General features: G+C 25.6%; 2 protein-coding genes across 4 annotated transcripts; both read right to left on the minus strand.

The window, feature by feature from the left end:
* Window positions 1-3,854: 3,854 nt before the first annotated feature.
* On the minus strand, window positions 3,855-23,236 carry LOC135927709 (autophagy protein 5-like). Of its 3 annotated transcripts, XM_065463881.1 has the most exons (8): window positions 23,018-23,236; window positions 22,847-22,977; window positions 22,731-22,809; window positions 22,531-22,690; window positions 21,604-21,701; window positions 12,156-12,238; window positions 11,758-11,805; window positions 4,270-4,456 (listed from the first exon to the last, which is right to left on the minus strand). In XM_065463881.1, the coding sequence occupies exons 1-8, from the start codon at window positions 23,126-23,128 to the stop codon at window positions 4,405-4,407; spliced, it is 762 nt and encodes a 253-aa protein (XP_065319953.1). In that variant the 5' UTR covers window positions 23,129-23,236; the 3' UTR covers window positions 4,270-4,404. The 3 variants fall into 3 exon arrangements, with proteins under 3 accessions (XP_065319952.1, XP_065319951.1, XP_065319953.1); XM_065463880.1 differs by lacking the exons at window positions 11,758-11,805; window positions 12,156-12,238 and having other exon boundaries at window positions 3,855-4,456; window positions 22,531-22,672; XM_065463879.1 differs by lacking the exons at window positions 11,758-11,805; window positions 12,156-12,238 and having other exon boundaries at window positions 3,855-4,456.
* On the minus strand, window positions 15,189-17,097 carry LOC135925821 (zinc finger BED domain-containing protein 4-like). Its single transcript, XM_065461320.1, has 3 exons — window positions 15,745-17,097; window positions 15,517-15,699; window positions 15,189-15,358 (listed from the first exon to the last, which is right to left on the minus strand). The coding sequence occupies exons 1-3, from the start codon at window positions 16,865-16,867 to the stop codon at window positions 15,189-15,191; spliced, it is 1,476 nt and encodes a 491-aa protein (XP_065317392.1). The 5' UTR covers window positions 16,868-17,097.
* Window positions 23,237-25,065: the final 1,829 nt, after the last annotated feature.

The raw sequence follows: 25,065 nt of genomic DNA on the forward strand, positions 1-25,065 counted from the left end.
CATTTTATAAATGTATCTTAATTATCATTTTGTTAAACATTCTTATTTCAATATAAAATTAATCACTATATATTTAATGATTTTATAAATTATTATCTTAATTATCTTATATGTTAAAATGATTATTTTAATAATTAAATCACAGCAATTTATAAATTTATGAAGCTAAATAAACTAAATTAGACATTAAATTTGTTTAAGAATTTCATAATAAATATGAAATATTACATTTAGATATTTGTAAAAGACCTATTTTTTCATATTTAGGTAATAAAAATTTAATTATAAACTAATTTAATTAGTATTATTAACATCTAAATTTATCATCATCCATTTAATGTTAAGATTTTATAAATTAATATCTTTATTTTGTTAAACATTCTTATTTTCTTTTGGCCATGCTATAAATTTTATAATAATATTTAATGTAGGAAATTCTTATTGCCCAAATCAAATAATATAAAACTTTAATATGAATCAAAATTCACTAAAATTTATATTATCTATTAAATATTATATTCTTGTTTCTTTTCCCAATAAAATTTTTTAAAAATTATCATCTACATTTGGGGATAATTTACATATTTTATGAGCATTTAAAAAATATTTTATAAGTGACTCTATAAACTTTGAAGTATAGTTTAAAATATTTTATATTATTTATGTACAACAATCCAGCTTTAATTTATTCTATTATACATAAAATTCTGATATGATAATTATAAGATCTGATGATTTTACATAAATTTTACTGACTAACCTATTGCCCTTTTGGCCATGCTATAAATTTTATAATAATATTTAATTTATTAAATTGATGTTCAACACAGTGGTATAATTAATATTTCTGAATCAGAAAGCTTTGTAGAACAAAGTGAATGCTTTTACAACAAATTCTATACAGTCTGGAGGAGGACGGAAAAATGCAGATATATGGAAACATTATATTTACCAAGCATCGATAGAAACTGCTAAATGTAAGATTTGTCGAGTGGAAATTAAGTGTAAAAAAAACTACTTCAGCTTTAATTAATCATAACAAACGATTCCATCAAAAGACCTAGAATAATAAATTTATTGAGTCATATTTTAATAATGATTCAAATAATAATCATGTGTACATAACAATAATGATATCAAACATCATTTATTAAATTTTTTGATCAAATCTAATATCCCATTTAAAATCCTTGACAAATGAATTTAAATGTTTTATTAATGCATTAAATCCTAACATTAAAATATGTTCAATTCCTACAAATGAATCTTTTGATAATGAATTCAAAAAAATTAAAGATAAACAATTCAAAAACTCAAATAAATTTTACAATAGATATTTGGTCAAGTCCAACATATGTCCCATTCTTAGGGTTAACCTACCATTACATTGATGATGAATGGGTACTAAAATTTATATTATTAGACATTGTTCCATTTACAAATTCCCATTCTGGGGAAAACATATATAAAACATTTTATAGAATCATTAATAATTATAACATAGATAAAAAGTCAACAGCTATTACATGTGACAATGCCATAACTATATAAATACCCTCAAAATTAAAAATCCCACAAAAATTGCACATATTCGTTGTTTTGCACATGTTTTAAATCTGTTGTTCAAGAAATAATAAAAAATAAATAGATAAGCAATTAAAGAAATTATGATACAATATAAAAAGCATCCGAAATTCTTCTAAGAAAATAAATTACTATGATGAAAGAAATTTGTAATTCTCAAATTCCATCAATTAAATATTTAAAATTAAATTACACCTTTCAGGTGGAATAGCACATATTCTTTGATAGAAAGAGCAATAACAATGAGAAAAGCCATTGAATGATCATGTAGTTATTAATAGTTATTATATATCTATTAAGAGAAACAACTAAGTGAAGTATTTATCTATATTTAAATGCTAATTTTTATTTGTTAATGTAGGATGAATGGGTCACATTAGAAAGAATACATGGAAACTTGAAAACATTTTATGATTTCACTGTTGCTATATCAGGGGAAACCTATGCTACCCTTAATTTGGTCATTCAATTATATATTTCATTAATTGAGCACTTAAGTCTCTTTGATGATACACTCATAAACGCAATTTATGCTCAACAAAAAATTATATCTTATTATAATTTAAAAAATTTGGAAACCATTATATCTGCTATATTAAATCCTAGACTTAAATTAGAGTTTTTTGAATGCTTACCTCCTTCTTATAATATCAACATTTCAATTATATTAAATAATTTTAAGAAAATGTTTGATAATTATCAGAGACTTGCAGAGGTACCATTTGTACGGCCCAGCCCAGATTAAAAAATTTTTGGCCTGGCCCGGATTTTTTTTTCAAAAATATTTTACGGCCCGGCCCGGGTTTAAAAATTTTAGGCCCTGCCCGGATATTTTAAAAAAAATAAATTTTGGGCCCGGTCTGGCTTGGATTTTTTTAAAAAAAATTTTTTTAGGCCCGGCTCAGAATTTTTTAAAATTATATTCGACCTGGTATATACAAAAAATTCATTATTTCGTATTTTATCATATTTTTTGGCGAGTATTATCATTTAATAAGCAAGTATATTAGCTAATGTTGTCAAACAGTTCGTTTTGAACCGATATTTAAATACGGCTCGAAATTTTGATACTATATGTCTAGACCTTTGCTCCTTCTATGAGCAAAATTTTCAGGCTTGCATAATATTTATCTGGATAAAAAACTGAGTTAGCCATTTTTAAAATCGGCTCAAAACGAGCCGTTTAACAACACTATAACATATTATTTTTTTTATCCTAAACAGATATTTAATATCTTACAAATTGATACTATAAAAAATTTGTGTAAATAATATTTTGAGAATATACATGTATTTATAAAAAAAATAAAAATGATATTTTAATTAATTAAAAATATAACATATATTATATAACAATGTATTTAATCCTTTGCGAATTTATTCCATGGCAGGAAAACTATAATTTTATTATGTAATAGATACTATGAGTGTTAGCTAGTGTTAACTTTCACCAAACATTATATTAATCATAACTATATATAATCATTATAACCATATCTAATTGACGAATATAATAATTCATGTTGTATAAATTTTTTAAAAAAATACGGACCGGCCCGGGTTTTTTAAAAAAAAAATTTTCAGGCCCGTCCCGGGTATATTTTAAAAATTTAAAATACGGCCCGGCCTGCAGGTCTCTCCTAAAATATAATGTATCAGTCAGTCAACCTTTAATACAATCAAATATGGATGTAATTTTTAAACAGAATGTTTTACCAATTTCCGAAGTTGAAACCTATTTAAAAGAAGCGAGAATCATATCAAATAAAAACCCACTAGAATAGTGGAAACTACATGGAGATCGTTTTCCCGTTTTATCTAAAATGGCAAGATACATATTATCTAAACAAGGATCTTCTACCCCATGTGAGCGGCTCTTTTCTGTTGGAGCGCATATGGCTACTAAATATAGAATGTCATTAAAAGAGGATGCAATCCGAAAAACGTTGTGTTTAAAAAATTGGTTGTTATCAGATTTTTCTTGATATATTGATTTTTCTGCCTTATTCTATATGTATATTTTATCTTACTAATAAAATTTGTTTATCTTCCTTCTTGTTAAATTTACAAAATAAATTTAATATTCGATCTTTTTTATTTATGGTTAAATAAAATTTTCGAATCGAATATTCGACGAATCAAATCGAATAATTATTTTATTATTCGTAATACGACGAATAATTCTACTATTCGATTCGAATTTTTGTAATAGGAAATAGTATTTTGTTTAGAGTTAAGTTATTTTAAGTTTCTAAATAAGGATGGCTAAATAAAGGTTGAGTTTCAAACATTTTTAATAAATATTTAGAAATAATAAAAATTATTTATACATGATACAATATCAAAATGTACATTTATTTTATAGATATATGATCCAAAAACAAATATTATCAGGAATGCATCACAATATAAATAATATGAACTTTTGATTTATTACAAATAAGAAAATTAACTTAATAACTTACATTATGATAGAGGTAAGTAAGGGATCGTCAGTAATGCATCATAACATAATTAATATGAACAAATTTTATGATTTTATTATAAGGTGTAGAAAATTATCTGGGTTACTTAAATTTTGATAGAGGTATGTAAGGGGTGTTTCCAGGGGAATATCGATACCATGACATATACATCTTTTACAAATTTTTTTACATTGTTTATGGTAATTATTATTATCATGTAATGAATTCGTATTAAAATCATATTTAATAATATTTGATTTTTCAATATCCTGCTTTGAATTTTCACTATTAATATCACAAAACGTCAATAGCTCGGTTAACTTATGAGCTAAATAAGGGTTCCCAGAATCGTGATTTAATGATTTCGTATTATAAAAGGGAAAACGATTTTGGACAATCTCATCATTCTAATTTGTATTTAAAAAAAAAATTAATTTAAATTACTGAATATAAAATCTTTGAGGCAGAATGAGAGGGTAATAGGTAAAATAACACTGGAAAAAAAAATATCACAGAAATTTTCCGGAAAATATTACCATAAAATTTAAAAATAGTCCATTAAACAAATCTTTGGGCTGCAAAGAAGACATTATTTGATTTTACTGATTCTTAATTTAAACTAAGGTCTATTTGGACTAGAAGTTGAAAAAAAAATTAAATAATAATTTTGCTTAAATTCACGGAAGCTATGAGTTAGGGGTAAATGTATTTTTTCGAAACAAATTTCTAGGTTAAAGTTAGACAAATATTGGGTAGGGTTGTAATAAAACCACAAGAAAACTGAAAAACCCGGCTGTCAGTAAAATCTAATAGATATTTATGGCCAATAAGTATCTATTTAACAGGACTGTGCCGATCCGATCTTGGTTCAAACCCGATCTGATATTTATCTTGATTTTTCACCACCCCCTTTTGAACCAAATGTAATTAATAAATCAATATTTTTTATGCAAAAAATCGAATTATGCATTTAATTTAATTTTTCATTTCTTTAAGACTATAATTAAAAAAAAATATATTATAATAGATAAAAAAAAATATTATAATAATGTAAAATTAATATACATAACATAAAATAACAAAAAAAAGAAAAGTAAAAAGATCGGATCGATTTTTTGCAGGTATTGGCTCGATCCGATATTTTTGGAAAACGCTAAATATCAGAGCCGATCCAATATTTAATATCGGCACAACCCTACTATTTAATTTTACAGATTCTTGAATTTAACTGTGGCCTGATTTGGGTTAGAGTTGAAACAACATTAAATAATAGTTTTGCTTCATTTCACTAAAACTACGGATACCTGAGGGCTTTTTCTACCCTTATCCATATTTCTTAGGTTCTTAAATTATTTAATTTTCTTTAGATCTGTTGTATTTTTAATATATACTTGTAATGATAATTTATTTTTAATATGAATATAATTTTTTTATATACAAAACAGTGTTTCTTTTTTTCAAATATAAAATATAGATTGGTCATATGTGTTTTTTTCCATAAATTATAAGACTAGACAGATTTTATAAATAATATTGTATAGCCTGAGCAAAAATATCTTTTCTATAAATTATATTATAACCTGAGCAAATATTTTTATTTCAGTTTTTATTAGTGATAACAAGTTTAAAAGAGATGGCAGTAATAATCTACAGCAACTAGATTAGGAAGCTAATTTTTGTTAAAATTTTTAATGATGCAAGCATTTTATTATATAAAAATATTTGATTTGAAGCGAGTGAATTTTTAAAATATAATCTACATATAATAGCTATAATAAAGAATTTTAACATTCGCAAAAACATAGTTACAGGCTAAAGTTATTTTTTTCAAAATGTAACTATTTACAGCTAAATTCCTCAAAGCGCTAGTTACATTAACTACACTACAATTAATGACCTACTAAAGCTAATTATATTTTTAGCATATATCTTCATTTTTACTGAATTGAATTTTATGGACTCATATTACCTATTAGTAAAAAACCAATTTTTGAGCTTTTTTAAGGCAACGGCAAAAATAAGAAGTGCAATTAAAAAATGTGATTATTTTTTGAATGTGGTAATTTTTTAAATTAAATTTTGAAAGAATTGTCTATAATTCTTTCCCATCAATCCTATTTACAAAGTTGTTAAGTAGCGCAATTTTTTTTTGCAGCGGTAATATTAATATTTATTTATAATTTAATAGTTAATTTTAATATTATAATCTTTAATTTAATTTTGAAACCAAAATCTGCTTTATAAACCTAATTTATCAAGTAATTAAAAATATAAATTGCTGTCAATAAAGATAGACATGGAGGTATTTTAAGACAGATGACAACCACGAAATTTCCTAAATGATACCCTGGAATTACCCATCCCCAAATTTGCAAATTTTGAACTTAATAAAAAAATTAACGATTTAAATTTAGATGCATAAAATAACGGACAAATTTATTAATCCCACAACATTCAAACAAGTGTTTCTCAAATAGAGCCAATTTCCTTGGTTGATAAGCCCTTATTTATCAATTTGATTACATTCACTTAGTATCAAGACATTTTGGACAAGAGTGATGGCAAGAATTTTGGATAATTTTCAAAAATAAAATTATCTTTAATATTAGATCTATCAGATGTCTCTAACATCTGCACAACAGCAGATTGTAGGGACTCATGAAAAAAAAAAGTAACAATGTTCTGATATTATATTACTTATTTGAAGAGAGCAATTAAATAGGTCATTGGTAACGTTGACTAAGCATTTTTAAGTCTAAAATTATTCAAATGAACATTTTCGATAATTTTTCTTATATAAAAAGTTTAGAAAATTAAATTAAATACCGCATTACCCTCAGGTGCTACTGCAGAAGGATTATTTAGTTAGGAAACACTTATACTTTCTGGTCCCGCTCTACACATGGAGATGATGATAATATAATGATTTTATTAATATTATTTATCATACCAATATTTTATTTTTACATGTTTAAGAAATATTAATTTATCGACAATGAACACATATATAAAAATTTTTAAATAGGGTAAAAAGTAGCGAAAGTTACTTTTTAAAAGGTAACTAAAGTCATTAATTTTTTGAAAAATAGAGGCAGTAGCATACTACCTTTTTTGTCAAATAAAGCCTTAGCGTGCTACTTTCAAAATTAGTATTTAACAACATTGCATTTTGAAAATCAAAATTTTGTGATAGTAAGCAGCTACGCATTTAAATTTATTAAGTGTGAAGCAAAAAGTGAGTACCTAGGACAAAAATATTAGATTAAATAAAATATACCAATAACGATCACTTATCAATTAAACTAATGCTTATCAGAGACCTTCATAAGCCGGGACGGTGGCCCAAACCTGACTATTTTCTAGCGGGTCTAAGTTTTTAAAATTTTTTAATGGGTTAGTGTTTTTTTTAATTTAAATTTATTTTATTTTAAAATAGTTGCTAATTTAAAAAAATATTGCAATTTATTTCTTCTAATAATAATAAATTTAAGAATCGTAAACAAAATGATTGCTTAAATACACTTAATATTGTTTAGTTTCATTAAATTTTTGGATATGGGTCTGGGAAAAATTTCTGAAACCTTATTTGAATATTTTATAATATTAAATATGGGCCGGGCCTTGACTAAGTGCATTCTTACTAATTCTTATTAAATATACAAAAATTAAATTATGTTTAAGCATCTCAAGGAGATCAAGAAAATAAAAAAATATACCCATAAGTACTAAACCCCTCAACCCAACTTGAAATAATAAATTAGTTTTATATTTATAAATAAATAAAAATGAGCGAAAAGAATACCGATTAAATTTTATGGTCACCCGTTTTTTCGGCCAAAAAAAAATTTAATCCTATTAAAAAATATTTCTTAACAAGTTACATTAAAAAGTTACTGTTATGTATTAAATTGTTTATTATGTATTTTTTGTAAAATGTATATTTTCATTATTATATTTATTATATGAATTTGCATGTAAATGCGATTTGGTAAAGAATAAAATAAAAAGATATTTTAAGAATTGCTTCTAATAATACATTACAAGAATGGCGCAGTCAATAAAAAATCTAACGGATTCAAACCTGACTTATTTGAAGTTAAAAACAAACAACCAAGTTTAATATCATCACAAAAAAATAACTGTTATTAACAATAGGAAGTGATACTTACAAAATACTGGTAAATTTTATGCAACTGATAGTCCGGGAAACAGAGAGGTATTAGAAATACATAATATTTTTATCAAATCTTTTCATCCCAAACCTAATATAATTGTAGAGAGATATAATTTTTATCAATATAATCAAAAAATGAGGAAAAATTAATGGATATTAAATTTTCGAAAATTAGCAACGACTTGTGAATTTGGGGGATATTAAATACTGCATTAAGAGATAAATTCATATTCCGAATAAAAAATCCTAAAATTTTACAGATTATTATCCGAGATAAACATAAATAAGGTTATTTAAAGTAGAAACAGCTATAAAAAATACAAAATTAATACAAAATGATAAAACTAAAATTGATCATTTAGAAGAGCCACATGATAATATAAATATAATTTAAAAAGTTAATAATGATAATGATAAACAATCAAAATCATATAATAATTATAATACGAGTTACAAAGAACTAAATCTCTGCCATTCCTGCGGCGGAATTATAAAAGGGAAAATTGTCTTTTCAACAATGCCACTTGTTATAAATGCAACAAAATTGGGCACAATGCTCGAGTCTGTAGAAAAGAAATAATTTTATTAGTAATACAACGAATGAATATAATCCTGAATTTTGGGTGGATATCAAAATAAACAACAGCGATATCAGAATGGAATTAGATACTGGAGCTGGGGTAAGCATAATAATCGAAATAGATTAGAAAAATAAACTTAATCGTTCTGGATTAATAAATTGCAGGCGAAAACTTAAAAGTTATACAAGAACCAATATACTACTATTAGGTCAGACTTAAAAGTACAATATAAAGGACGAACATTTGAACTACCTCTCATAATTACAAAAGGATATACAAAAAATCTAATTGAAAGAAACTGGATAACAAAATTTCCAAAAATAACTGAAATACCTGAAAGGACCATACAAATAAATATATACAAAATGAATTTCCTTAATTATTTACCAAAGAATTGGGCTGTTTGCAAGATTTTAAGGCAGAAATATATATATGAAAAACGAGAAACCAATTTTCTATAAATCACGTCCCATACTATACACATTAAAAGAAAAAGTTGAAGAAAATTTAAACAGATTGATAAAAATAGGAGTAATAGAAAAAATATTAACACTTTATGCATCACCCATAGTAATTGTTCAAAAGAAAGATAAAACATTTCGAATTTGTGGGGATTTTAAGAACTATAAATCAAAATATTAATAATGATTCATACTCAATACCGAGAATCCAAGATTTATTAGCCAGTTTGGGAAAAGGAGAAGAATTTTAAATTTTGATTCTATCAGATGCCTATTTTCAAATTAAGGTGGAGGAAGAGTCTCAAAAATATCTTGTAATCAATATGCATATAGGATTATTTAAATATACAAGACTACCTTTTAGCATATCGTCATCTCCAGCAATATTTCAACGGGCCATCGAGAATTTATTAAAAGGTTTAGAAGGAGTAGCTTATTATTTAGATGATATTATAATAAACGGGGAAAAATAGAGAGAAACACAAAACAAATTTAAAAAAGATACTAATTGTCTAAACAAAAATGGAATCAAGCTAAAGATAGAAAAATGTAAATTTTCAAGAAAATTTCGAGTACTTAGGACACAAAATTTCAAAAAACGGGATTACAACTACAGAAAAATACTGAGGCTGTATAAAAAGCACTAGAACAAGCTTAAAACAATTACAGTCATTTCTAGGGTGAGCAACATACTATTAAAAGCTTATTTCAAATTTTGCAGATAAAGCCAAACCATTATACAAATTATTAGGCAGTAGTTTGGAGATGGACTAATGAATGCAAAGACGCGTATAAAAAAATAAAGCAAGAATTAAGTAGTACTCCAAAATGACAACTTTATGATCCGAAATTACCCATAATATTAGCAACAGATGCGTCGCCATAGGAATTGCACATAAAGAAGGGGGTAAGGAGAGATATATTGCATTCGCCTCAAGAACGCTAAATGCAGCAGAGAAAAATTATAACCAAATAGAAAGAGAAGCTCATGCCATCTTATTTGGGGTTAAAATTTATATATGGAAATAATTTCACATTACGAACAGACCAAAAGCCATTAATGTGTTTATTTCACTAAAAAATGATATACCAACAACACCTAATGCCAGAATACAAAAATGGGCTTTATTATTAGCAGGTTACCAATATGAGATAGAATTCAAGAGTAGTCGACAACTACGCAATGCTGACATGCTATCTAGATTACCTATATAGGGAACCACAATATCAAAAGAAAAAACACTAGATCAAATATAGGTTGGGAGAACAAACGCCTTTAAATGCAAGCGAAATTGAAAGAAAAACAATGCAAGATGATGTAATCTATAAAGTATACAGGTTTACAATGTGGACAAACTTTGATGCATGTTTAAAGAGTATAGCCAAAGATGAGAGAAAATCACAACTGAGAGAGGTAGTTTACTGTGAAGAACTAAAATGATAAATACACAACAATGCCAAAATAACGTGTTAGATATGATACATCAAGGACATATTATAATGGTAAAAATGAAGATGAGAGCAAGACAATATGTGTGAAATATAAACCAAGATATAGAAAATGGGTCAAAAAATATAGAGAATGTCAGGAACAAGATATGCCTCAAAAGGCATCAATTCAAAATTGTGATTTCAAAACCATTATTGGTTGGTAGTGATAGATGCTAGCAGTTACTGGCCAGAGATAGTTCAAATGACTAGTACTACAACCGAAAGCACGATGAAAATATTAAGAAATATCTTTGCCAGATTCGTTCCTAAAATAATCGTTTCTGATAATGGGTCACAATTCAGCAGTATAGAATTCCATGATTTGCGAAAAAATTGGAATACAATTAGTGCACGGAAGTCCTTACCATCCTCAGACTAACGGAATGACCGAACGTTTAGCTCGAACTTTTAAACAGAGCATGAATAAAAGAAACGAGAGGAATTTAGAAACCAGTTTAGCTATTTTTTTCTACAATTGCCGAAATACACCAAAGGCAGAAAATGAACAAAGTCCTGCCGAAATACTACTAGAAATTAAACCTAGAGGATTATTGTCAGGCCAAATATTCAGGGGAACAGAAAGGAGAAGTTACAATACTACATTCAAAAATTCGAGTTAAATGAGAAAGTGTGGTCGCGCATTTATAGTAATAAAGAAAAAAAATGGGAAAAAGCCACTATTAAAAGCATACTCGAATCACAATATGAAGTAAATACAGAGGGTAAAACGATTACACGTCATACTGATCAATTAAGGAAAAGACCCGAAAATATATTAGTACGAAATAAAAGAGAAAACAAAAGTATACGAGAGAACCAAAAAGATAGTAAAAAAGAGAACATAATAAACAATAACGATGAAATATACCTAAAGGAGAGGGAGGAAAATGATACAAGTCATGAAGCTAAAGGAAGTTGCATGTAAAAAGAAAATGCGATTTGATAACGAATAAAATAAAAATATATTTCAGGAATTACTTCTAATAGTACATTATAGTTACCTTGTCCAAAACGTAACTAGTAACTTAGATTGTTGCATATATGCATATCTTTTGAAAAAAATAATGTTAATTATATAACTTAATGCATTAAATAAAACCAGCTAAGAAAAAATAATAATCATATTGTTTATTGTATATATTTATTATTATTTTTTATGCTTCGATATTTTTCTAAATATTTAATGCTGTAGAATAATGCCGTTTATTTTATATGTTTATCTATATGTCAAGTAATAACGATTTCTATAATAGACATCTTCTTGGGGTTAAGTAGCTATGTGTAAACAGTTAAAATGCTTCTCCTGATAAATGGCATAAAAAAGTGCTTCAGGGTTATTAATGTCTATTCCATATAAAAACATAAAATTATCTTAAATATAATAATTTTGATAATTTACATAGTGTTGTAACGGTATCGGTCCGATCTGTTTGCCCGTCTTTTGTCATTATACCATTTCGTTTCAATATTTCGAAAAATTTCCTAGAAAATTTACATAAAGTCTTTACTTCAATACTGCAATGGTAAATTATTTAATATACAAGATGTAATTTATTTTATTCTAGATATTTGCAAGTATTTGACTGCAAGAAGAGGAAGTATTTTACAAAATAATATGAAAATCAAAATTTTTAAATATATTTTTCCATAAGTATCATTGGGAAGAAATGAAGAGATTGTGACTTCTTTAATTAATCATGAACAAGAAGATGGAGGTGCTGTGGGGATTTCTGGGATCAATTTTATCATAGTTAATTAAAATTTAGTTAATATATTTTATTTTTAATTTTATTATAGTCAATCAAAGTTTTGTTAATATATTTTCTTTTTAATTTTATTATAGTTAATCAAAATTTTGTTTAATTTTATTATAGTTAATCAAAATTTTGTTAATATTTTCTTTTTAATTTCATCATAGGTAATCAAAATTTTGTTAATATATTTTCTTTTTAATTTTATCATAGTTAATCAAAATTTTGTTAATATATTTTCTTTTTAATTTTATCATAGTTAATCAAAATTTTGTTAATATATTTTCTTTTTAATTTTATTATAGTTAATCAAAATTTTGTTAATATATTTCTTTTTAATTTTATTATAGTTAATCAAAATTTTGTTAATATATTTTCTTTTTAATTTTATTATAGTTAATCAAAATTTTGTTAATATATTTCTTTTTAATTTTATTATAGTTAATCAAAATTTTGTTAATATTTTCTTTTTAATTTTATCATAGTTAATCAAAATTTTGTTAATATATTTTCTTTTTAATTTTATCATAGTTAATCAAAATTTTGTTAATATATTATCTTTTAAATTTTATTAAAAATAGTTCATCTAAATTGTGATATAATCTAACTTTATTATAAATAACAAATTTTTTTAAAATAAATTTTTCCTTAAGTATCTGGCAATCAGGTTGGTGATGAAGACATAAATGTGGTGATATCTGGGGTCTTTTTGGAAGAAGTTCAAGATCCTTTAACTCAAATCATAGAACTACCTCTACATTTCCCATTCTTAGATGAAAGTTTTATAGATGAAGAAGGTTTAGTAGATACCTCCATTGCAGCTAAAAGCTCTGATACTTTTCCAGTAATAGTTAATAGCATTCAATCTTCATTCTTAAAAATCGAACAACCATATAATTTTATTCTTTCCCAAAAAAATCGTAATTTATTATATTCCAATAAATATTTATATATACATTATAAATTTGGTTTTTTATTTAAATGTAGACTAAAGCATTGTACCGCTAGAGGTACTTTGTTAAATAGGAAGTTTACATTAACCAATTTTCACAACCATTCTGATGAATCTGAGGAAGAGCATTATGCAATTTTAGTAACTATGAATAAACTTAATTCGAGCATACCCCTATCAAAGCAAACGTAAAACATATAATCAAGTTATGCGTATTAGAAAAATGTATCCACTCGTTCAACTCCATCCTAATGCTCTACCAACATTTCTATGTGAAAAGTATTATGAATCGTGTTATTAAATCATTGAGACCTCCTTTACCTCTTATAAATTCTGATATCCGATTAGACGGCAATTATACCTTAACACTAGATAATAAAACATTTTTAATTTGTAATGAAAATAATGAATTATTAATATTTTCTACACATGAATTACTTGAATGCCTCTGTAATGCTGACCAAATTTTGATGGACGGTACATTTTTTTCGTGTCCATTATTATTTAAGCAATTATACACTATTCATATAATGATTAATCATACAATAATTCCTTGCGCATATATATTGTTGCCAAATAAAAACAAAGAAACATATTTAAAAATGTTGGATCTTTTAAAACTTACATGTTTAACATCTTATATTTAAATTTAGCGTTTTAAAATATGTAAAAAGATCTCATATGGGATCTAAATCTCTATACGTCTTAAAATACATTGACAAAAATGAAAGTATGGTTGATTGATTTTCAATTATATTTTTTTGAAATTATTATTTTTGGGGGAGTAAAATTATATGGCAGTTCGATATTTGCATTAAGTTTGAGTGTTGTTATTAGTGTTGTTAAATGGCTCGTTTTGAGCCGATTTTTAAAAACGGCTAACTCAGTATTTCACCCAGGATAGTATTACGCAAGCCTGAAGATTTTGTTTGTAGAAGGAACAAAGGTTTGGACATCTCTTAGCGAAATCTCGAGTCTTAAATAATATTTTTCTGGCTAAAATATTGAGTTAGCCGTTTTTAAAAATCGGCTCAAAACGAGGCGTTTAACAACACTAGTTGTTATATTTATGAGGAAAAGATTGGTGAAATTTATTACATCTTTTCCAGCCATTAAATTTTTATCTGCATGGTAAATGTAGATTTTTATAATGTGTTATAGTTTGAGAAAATTAATATTAACATTGTATTGTGTGAATATATTCTGTATGTCATATTACTACTAATTAAATATTATATTTTATTAAAGGATATTTGTAGCTTTTTAAATTTATTGTTCATTTGAAAAAATTGATAATTTGCGAAAATTATATTTCATAATAAAACTATTTATACATATATTTTTGTATCATATCTAAACAAGTGTATGGGTGAAGATAATAAAGGAAATACAAAATCTTAATTTCTAATCCTTATTTTATTCAAATAATTAGGGCTGTGCCGATCCACATATTTTTCACCGATCCGATACCGATCCGACATTTATATTAATTTTTCACCACCCCTCTTTGAACCAAATGTAATTAATAAATCAATATTTTTTATGCATAAAAGAATTATGCATAATTTAATTTTTTTATTTCAACAATAATTTTTAAAAAAATATATAATAATATATCCATTTTATGTTGGTTTGTAATATTTAATATATAAAATTATAATATATTAGATTTTTTTTAATAATAAGAGTCTCTAGATTTTCAGGCAATAGGCTTCTACGATGAGGACTATCAATATCCCCTGCCGTACTGAGACTCAGATGGGATACTTGTTGCTGGAGGAGCCAAAAATTTACGTGCAAGTGTTGATAAAGTTGGATATTTTACAGCATTAACTCTCCAATATTCAAGTGGATTCACTGGGGATATAATATCAATATCATCAATGTTATTCGAGTTTTCTAAATAAATAACACAAATATAAAATTAGCATTTATAAAATAGTGGGTTTCATACAAACCCAATCTTTTGTTGATTTTGAAAAATCACCCAAACAAATGGGTCAATCATAGCCCAACCAAGCAATATTTAAATTAATATGAAAAATATGTTGTTATACTTTCTATATATAAAGATTCTTTTAAATATTCCTTGATTTCTATTAGGTATGGCAGGTCATCATTTACATTACTATCGATTTCATTTATTACTAGTTTTTCTTTGATTTTCAATTTATAAGCATCCCTTAAATTAAATTTGCATTTTTTAATGTTATGTGGAACATTTTTCTCATTGTCATTACCTAAGTTAACAATAAAATCTAAATTTATTTTAAAAAATATAAAACCTGGCGAATCTTTATTAGAAATTGGAAGTTGAACATTATCATCACCTTTAAAAAAAGACTCACATGCAGTCCTGAGCTTTTCTATGTATATGTTTTTTGGCAAAAAGAAATCCTTATATCGAGGATCAACAACATAATTGTCATCATCATAAATATCAAAAAACCGAGTTGTTAATTGATTATTAGTGGTATTCTTCATAGTCTGCACACCTCTATCTGTGTCCCCATTAATTGTTAATTCACTTTTCAGAATTTCAACAAAGGGTATAACATTGCTAATTGAATATGATTCCGTACTTATTTCTTTTGTTACTCTCTGAATTGGTTCAAGAACATCAATTACACTTTCTGCTAATTCCCACTCATATAATGAGAGATTTCCCAAATTAGGATTATAGACAATGAACAGCTGTACCGCCCTTTTTTGTTCTATCAATCTTTCGAGCATATAATAGGTAGAATCCCAACGGGTGGGCACATCCTGGATTAATTTGTGCTGGGCTAGACTTAATCGAATTTGGATTTCTTTTAGACAGTTTTGTGCAATAGAAGAATGTTTAAAGTGCCCTACTATTTTTCTAACCCGGGTAAGCATGTCAATAATAGATCTCTGTGATAAAATTGCTGCCTGTGCAACCAATTGCAAACTATGTGCAAAACACGAAACGCTTTGAAATTTCCCATTTTTCATGGCCAAAGTTATATTGGGTGCATTATCTCTAATGATTAGGTGTATTTTATTTTTCTTTATACCCCAATAATTAATAATTTCATCTAAAATTTGAGCAATATTTATTGCTGTATGCGACTCATTAAATGTTTTAACATTTAGAACTTTATTAATTTGTTGAAAATTTTGGTTTATATAGTGGCATGTTAATGAGATGTGAGAATCGCCACCTGAATTTCTAGTCCATATATCTACCGTAAAGGATAAAAAATAATCGTCAACCAAAATTTCTTTACGAATTTTTTCGGAGAGTTTTTCATATATATCCGGAATAACTCCTTGCGAAAAATACTTTCTATTAGGAATTTTGTAATTTGGACATAAATGATGTAAAAGCCTTTTAAAGCCTATATCCTCCAAGATAGAAATCGGCTGGTGGTCACACGCTATCATTTCCCCTATAAATTTAGAAATTATTATTGATTTAGGATCAGAATGTTTCCAAATATTAGTTTTATTAAGAATGGCTGATATTGTTGGCTGACTTTCAGGGCTCTTTTTTTTAAAAATTTGATTTGTTTTTTCTAATATTTCTCGTTCTTTTTGTGTCAGCTCTTCGAATTCCTTTTGATGGCAACGCTTCAGATGTTTCCTAATGTTAGTTGTATTGAACGAATTTTTCAGTATTCCTCCCCGTGAAATTAGAATTCCGCAGATGACGCATATTGCAAAATTACCTTAATCTTTATCAAAATATTTCCATAATTCAGAAACCATATTTAAAATAATTTTTATTTAAAGTATAAATAATAAAATTGGTGTTATTTTTTTAAAAAATTAAAAATAAATAAAACATTGGGTGTTCCTTTCTATTTTTATAAAAAAACTTGTAAAATATATTTAAAAAAATAAATAATATTTGCATTGTTTAAAAAAAAATTATTTATAAAATATTATTAATGTAAAATAGAAACTCGAAAAAATTTATTTTTTTTAAAAATATTTTAAAAAAATTTTTTTTATTAAAAAATAATAATTCAAAGTTTCATTACTCAAAAGTTTTATAGGAATTGCATTTTTAGTAAAAGGATCGGATCGGGTTTTTTACAGGTATCGGGCCGATCCGATATTTTTGAAAAACGTCAAATATCGGGACCGATCCGATCCGATATTTAATATCGGCACAGCCCTACAAATAATCAATTTTGATAATATATTTCTGACGCGATATCTTTTTTAACTTAAAAAAATTGATTAATTAATTAATAGACTTTTCTTATGTCTTGCTCAATCATAGGTTTTAATTAAATAGGTTAATGGTAAAATTAAATCAGCCATCGGCAGGTGCTCAACCCAAAGTATGATACGAACCATAATTATAAAATCTCTTTCAAAAAATTATGAACAAACCTAATCTAAACGGATTTAAATATTAGCAATTATAAACATAGAAATAATTAAACATTTTTGATTTAAGATATTAATAAAAAATAATTTTTTAATGTGATTTATTGGATGATGTTAACTTTGCAAAATTTATCTCTCCACAGTTATAGATCTACCTAAATATATATAGACATTCCTTTATCAATGTAAAGTTTAATATAGCTCCGACTGAAGGGCTTATAAATTTAAACTAGTTTAGTTAGATTTTGCCTATCGAGGGAAAGCAACTTGCCGACGAGATATATCCTAATTAAAAAAAAACTTTAACTGAAGATCATAATTAAAATATTTGGGTCTAAAGCGGACACATAGTATATGAGGAGAGAGAGAAAAACTAAATAGATAAGGTGCTATAAGATACTCAAAATTTATCAATCGGGCAGATTAAAAAGTATTTTTTGAAATGACTTTTCCCCTCTATTAAGCTTTTACAGAAAGTTTGGGTCATGTTGGGTCTTTTAAAAAAAGATTTACCAAGCATCAGGATAAAAAAAAGCTTGCAGGCATCTAGTTATTATATTATAACAGAAAAACACTCTCATAATCAAAGTTGGCCATACCGCGAATACTTGTATCTAAGATACAAGTTACTTATTTTTAACAAGATACTAATATCTGTATCTAAGATCTTTTTTCTGAAAAGAATCTTGTATCATTTTCAGTTTCTTGACAAAAGATACAATATCTTTTTAATAATCATGCTCAAAATTTCTCATAATTTACAACTCATATTAAGGTAGATAGATAAAAAAATAATAATACCAACACAAAATAAATAACGATCATATTTTTTATATAAATGTAACTCGATAGAATATCGTTACCAATTTTATATATTTTTTAATTTGTAGGATGATTAACACTCATAGCAGTGAAGAAGAGGGTAGTGAAATTTAAATTTTGGTAATAAGTTCCTGTGAATCAAATCCCAATCTTAAAATAATGGAAATTTTTTTTAAATAAAAACTAAAAAAAGGCAATGTACAGGCTTTATGTAAAAACCTGTATAAACAAAAAAATGATATAGGGTTAAACACAAATTAATTTTGTTAAACATATGAAAGTATATTATTTATGTGCTTAAAAGGGGTATCTTAAAAATTCAAATTTACAATGTTGTCTACCTTTAATAACAGCTGCCCAAGATGGTATGGGCAAAAATTTTAAGAAAATATATTCCTATGATATGAATATAATGAGACTTTTTATCACATCCATATTTTGAGAACTTATGGATTGAGTCGGATGATAAAAAAAAACACTTTCAAAATATATTATTAAAACAATCCCTAAATATAGTACCAAAGAATATAATCACGCTCAAACTATAACACCAATAGATTTGACATCTAATAAAGAAAATGATGATTTCTATTGGTGAAACAAATGTTGCTGAGTTTAAAAATACAAACGGGAGGTTTTAAATTATATTCAGAAAGTCGAAATACATTATAAATGCGAAATTATTATCCTTCAATTAAGGAAATTTTTTATAATTATAATACTGCAACTTCATCAGCTTTAATTGAAAGGCTATTTAGTTTTGGCACAATGTTAAATACGCCGATATGGGAAATGTCTAATGATAAATTATTTGAAAAATTCGATTATCTTATAAAATAATGAATCTATTTTAAATACTCTGATTATTATAATTAACTCAGCATTAAATATTTTATTAATTATTGATTTTCTTATTATATGAGTATGTTCTTCACAATAAATAAAAAAAAAGTGTATTTTATAAACTATTCTAATTTAATTGGTAATGAATTTAAAAGTTACTTCTATTTAAAATACTCTAATTAAGAAAGTATCTTTTATATTGTATCTTTTTGATATTTTGAAAACGATACTAGTATCTGTATCAAAAATTCATTTTTTCACAAAGAATCTGTATCTAGATTGTTTTTCCAAAGGACCTGCCCAACTCTGCTTATAATTATTATTTTATTCGAGTATTGCATAGATTCCAATTTATTTACATTTGGATTAGCTCTAATGTTTTTTTAATCATCAGCTTTTAAAAATATAGTATTGTATAAAAATTAATATTATATCACATCATAATTTTAAATCCTTATGCCTGTCTTCTGACATTTTTTCACCTGATAAATCAACGTGATATATGACAGATTGTTTATATTCTGGTATTAACGAAAATGATTTATATAATTCATTTATTATTGATGCTTATATAATTAAATATTCTTTCTCTATTATATATAGTTATTGAATATATTATATATAATTGATATTACTTTATATAAAATTAAATATTACTTTATATATAATTAATTATTTTTATATTGTAGTTAAATATTGCATAAATTTACAAATTTGTTTTTAATTATATTAAATCTATCAACAAATTTTAAAATATATTTTACTTTTATTTATAATTAAACTTTTATATTAGTAGTTAAATGTTGTATAAATTATCATATAAATATTTTATTAATTTATTAAAATTGAATAATATGTTAAAAATGTCTTGTTTGTATTCACCATCTTTCTTTTTATGTCGCGAATTCAGCTGTGGTAATATTTAGGCCCCGAAGCGTTGTAACGAATGGATCAATTGGAGCTTTTTTTAAAAAATGGCTAACTAAAAGTTTTAACCAAAAAAATATAATGCAAGCTTGAAGATTTTGCTCATAGATGACAAACAGGTTTGGACATCTATTAGCAAAATCTCGAAGTGTAGGCAATATTTATCTGGCTAAAATATTGAGTCAGCCATTTTAGACTAGTTTGAACATATATTTGCTTCCAATTTTTATAGGGTAAAGTAAAAATAAACAAAATTTGTACATTTGGGCAAAGCAAAATGATTAGTTAAATAAAGGATTCTAAATTATTTAGATATTTTTATTTGATTTTAATGAAGAATTAAACGACTCCAGTTCACATAAAAAATTAAAGTTTTTACTGAAAAGAAAAGTAAGTTTATACATAAAAAGGGTGGTTTTTACCAAAAAACTACAGTGTTGTGATGATTTAATGAAACATATTGACAATTAAAACCTATCCATATAAAATTAATTTCTTTGCAAAAATAATTAAAATATAGACAAAGCATTATTGAAAATTCTTTTATTACTCCTTTTGTTATTTTAATTATTTTTGTAAAGAAAATAATTTTATATGGATAAGTTATAATTTAATCGTCAACATGTTTCATTAAATCATCATAACACTGTAGATAGGTGAGTCTTCCCAAATTCTTAATTTTATTTCCAAAAAAAACAAAATTAATAATTTTTTTGAATTTAAGGTAATTATGAACTACTCATCCTCGTGTTCATAACTAGAATTTACCACAGAAGTTCACATGACTAGAGTCCTGAAATAAGTTAGTCAACTAAGACTAACTAACTCTGAGTTGGATGAACTCGAATTTAGCAATACTAGATGTTGTTATCGGTATCTTTTCAATCAGTGATAATCTTTTCCCAAATCAAAGGGATAAGAGCAAAAATATTTTTAAATAATATAAATATATATTTGGAAGATGATATATAGAAATTTTAAATTAATTTTCAATGGTTAATATTTATCATATTTAATTGAAAAGTAGTGATGCTACTTTGTGCATTCTATTAAAATTTTAATTTCCAAAAAGTAGCACACTTTTACTTACTGCTACAAAAAAATGTATCATACTACTTTAACAACTCTATAAATTTCCCATATAGTCAGTAACAACTGTAAATCTATTTATGATATAAAAATAATTATACTATGTATATTCGGAATGGTAGGTGATATATTTGGAGATCCTTAGGCAAAGGAATTTGATAAAGTTTGCAATTGATCTTCCAAAATAAGTCAAAATCATCTTAAAATTAACAATATTAATATTTCATAATATTTGGTTAAAAGTAAAATAATTTTTTTAAAACTATATAGTTAATTATCTGTTTAAAGAATGGATTTAATTGTTATAAAACTAAATTAAACAATAAAAATTTAACATTGCAAAATATTAAATAAGATTAAAAGATTTGATATAATAATTTGAAAATTAAGTCATAATTATTCAAATATTTATACATAAATTTAAAAATAATAATTAATTTATATTACTAGGGCTGTGCCAATATTAAATATTGGACAGCATAGATAGTGTTTTTATAAGAAATTTAAATGGACGAATTTCATATTTTTTTGGGAACTAATACAATATATTTGCTGTAGTGTTTAAAAAAGTAGTTAAAAATTTTACATTATTTTTTGTTATATCATTTGCAACAAGTAAAGGATTTTAAAATATCTATATTGCATCCAAAATGTTGTTAAACAGCTTAATTTTGCCAATTTTTAAAAATGATTAACTAAAGATTTTGGTCAAATTTAAATTACTCAGGCTTATAAATTTTGCCATATATTGCTTAGTAGCTAAATTGAGGCATAGGAAATAATATTTTGGAGTAAATCTATATTTACTCTATTTTAAAATTGGGGTATTGGGTCTATTTTTTTTAGTAATATCAGAAAATATTGGATCAGAGAAAAATTAATGGGTTGGCACAGCCTTATATATTATTAATTAATATAAATTTCTTGAATAATTGCATACATAACAATAATAAGATCGTTGAAATAATATATTCAATTAAAAAATTAATTTATGTAATTCATAAGATGTAAGAAAATTTTTGCTTTACTTGAAATTAAACTCTGCCAAAGTTGATTCAAATCCTTTTTTTGTAATGAATTTATGTTTTGACTTTTACTTTTAAGATAATCTGCTTCTTTTAGCATAGAAAAAAAGAGTGCTTCTATTGTTTCAGCTGTATATTGCAATAACTGTTGATAAGGATAATTCTATATATGAATATTATAAAATTATGCACTAGCCACTTACCTCAAAGTGAATAACTAAATTCCAAGGTTTTGTAATTTTATTTTGATATGTATCATAAAGAACACCAATGGGATAATTCCTTAAAATTTATTATTGAAATATTTATATTAATATACCATTTTAATGGTTTTCCATTATTTTCAAGCCAAAATAAACTTTTATCCTTTAATTTGTTGTCTAGATGTACATAATAATGCTTTATTTTAATCCATATAAGAGGATAATAGAAGAACCTTGGTATCATAAGCTTATATAATTTTAAATTAAGTCAGTTTAAAAAAAAATACAAAATAAGGTTCAGGAATTCCAACAGTATTCAATTCATCCTTAGCTAAAGTTAGAGAAATAGCAATATTACCATCCCATATTAGTTTTTTAATAGATGCAGCATCGCACATCTTTATTATAATATCTTAGAAGGGCCTAACTAATATAATGGCTGGCATAAGAGATCACATGTGACGCATGACATATATATCATTAATAAATAAAAAATTATATAATTTTCCGAACACTATTAAATACATTATAATCAGTACTTTTTTTAAAAAAAAGTAAATGGTTTATATGGGAAATATATTAATAAAAATACGAATCGATTAATGGAATTATTCGTATTGTTAAAATCGAATAATTCATTATTCGTATTCGTTTAAATCGAATAATTTATTATTCATATTAGAATATTTATCAATAAATAAAAATAAATAGAATATTAAATTTAACTACGGATAAGAGACAAATAAATTTTATTAATAAGATAAAATAGAAGCATACATATGTATATTTATATATAATGTAGAAAAATCAATATAATATTCCTATTATGTAGATGACAAATCTGTCAACAAGCAATTTTTTAAAAACAAAGTTTAACGGATTGTATCCTCTTTTAACGACATTCTATATTTGGTGAGAATATGCGCTCCAACAGAAAAGGGTCATTCACTTGAGGTTGAAGATTTGATAATATGTCTCTCGCCATTTTAGATAAAACGGGAAAACGATCAACGTGAAGTTTCCACCATTCTAGTGCAGTGTTGTTAAATTGCTGGGTCGGGTCGGCTTAGCCGAAAACCCAGCAAGGTTTGAGCCGAAAAAAACGACCTTAAACCCGAGCCAACCCATTTAGCCATAGATCAGACCCGACCCAATGGGCCACATGAGCCGACCCAATGGGCCGACCCGATGAGTCGGCTTGCTGGGTCGGATTGTTGGGTCGGCTTGCTGGGTCGGATTGTTGGGTCGGCTTGATGGGTCGGCTTGCTGGGTCAGCTTGGTGGGTCGGCTTGCGGGGTCGGCTTGATGGGTCGGCTTGATGGGTCGGCTTGATGGATCGGCTTGCTGGGTCGGCTTGTTAGGTCAGCTTGATGGGTCGGCTTGTTGGGTCGGCTTGCTGGGTTGGCTTGTTTCGTCGGCTTGCTGGGTCGGCTTGCATTAAAATTTGTCATAATCGTCATCTTTAGGTTTTTTCGAATTTTTTTGAAGCAAATAGGTAAAAATATATGTTGTGAACATGTTAAATTAAATTTTTAGTGAATATGTATCTTAGAAAAGTGACAATTGTCATAATTTTCATTTTTAAGTTTTTTCGAATTTTTTTGAAGCAAATAGGTAAAATATATGTTGTGAACATGTTAAATTAAATTTTCAGTGAATATGTACCTTAGAAAAGTGACAATTGTCATAATCGTCATTTTTAAGTTTTGTCGAATTTTTTTGAAGCAAATAGGTAAAACTATATATATTTACATGTTATATTAATTTTCAGTGAATGTGTATCTTAGAAAAGTGACAATTGTCATAATCTTCATTTTTAAGTTTTTTCTAATTTTTTTGAAGCAAATAGGTAAAATATATATTGTGAACATGTTAAATTAAATTTTCAGTGAATATGTACCTTAGAAAAGTGACAATTGTCATAATCGTCATTTTTAAGTTTTGTCGAATTTTTTTGAAGCAAATAGGTAAAAATATATATTGTAAACATGTTATATAAAATTTTCAGTGAATATGTACCTTAGAAAAGTGACAATTGTCATAATCGTCATTTTTAAGTTTTTTCGAATTTTTTTGAAGCAAATAGGTAAAAATATATATTGCAAACATGTTTAATTAAATTTTCAGTGAATATGTACCTTAGAAAAGTGACAATTGTCATAATCGTCATCTTTAAGTTTTTTTAAACTTTCTTTTAATCTTAGTGGTTTTTAATATTATAAAGTTCAAAAATTTTATTTTTATAAAGATATTTCTATTGCCATTTTTTTTAACACCACGCTTGAAATGTAAAAATTAAAAAAACATTTTATTTATGTTTAAAGTCTTGTAAAAA

Source organism: Gordionus sp. m RMFG-2023, chromosome 3 (assembly GCF_954871325.1).
Source record: "Gordionus sp. m RMFG-2023 chromosome 3, tfGorSpeb1-WG-v2, whole genome shotgun sequence".
NCBI lineage: Eukaryota > Metazoa > Nematomorpha > Gordioida > Chordodea > Parachordodidae > Gordionus > Gordionus sp. m RMFG-2023.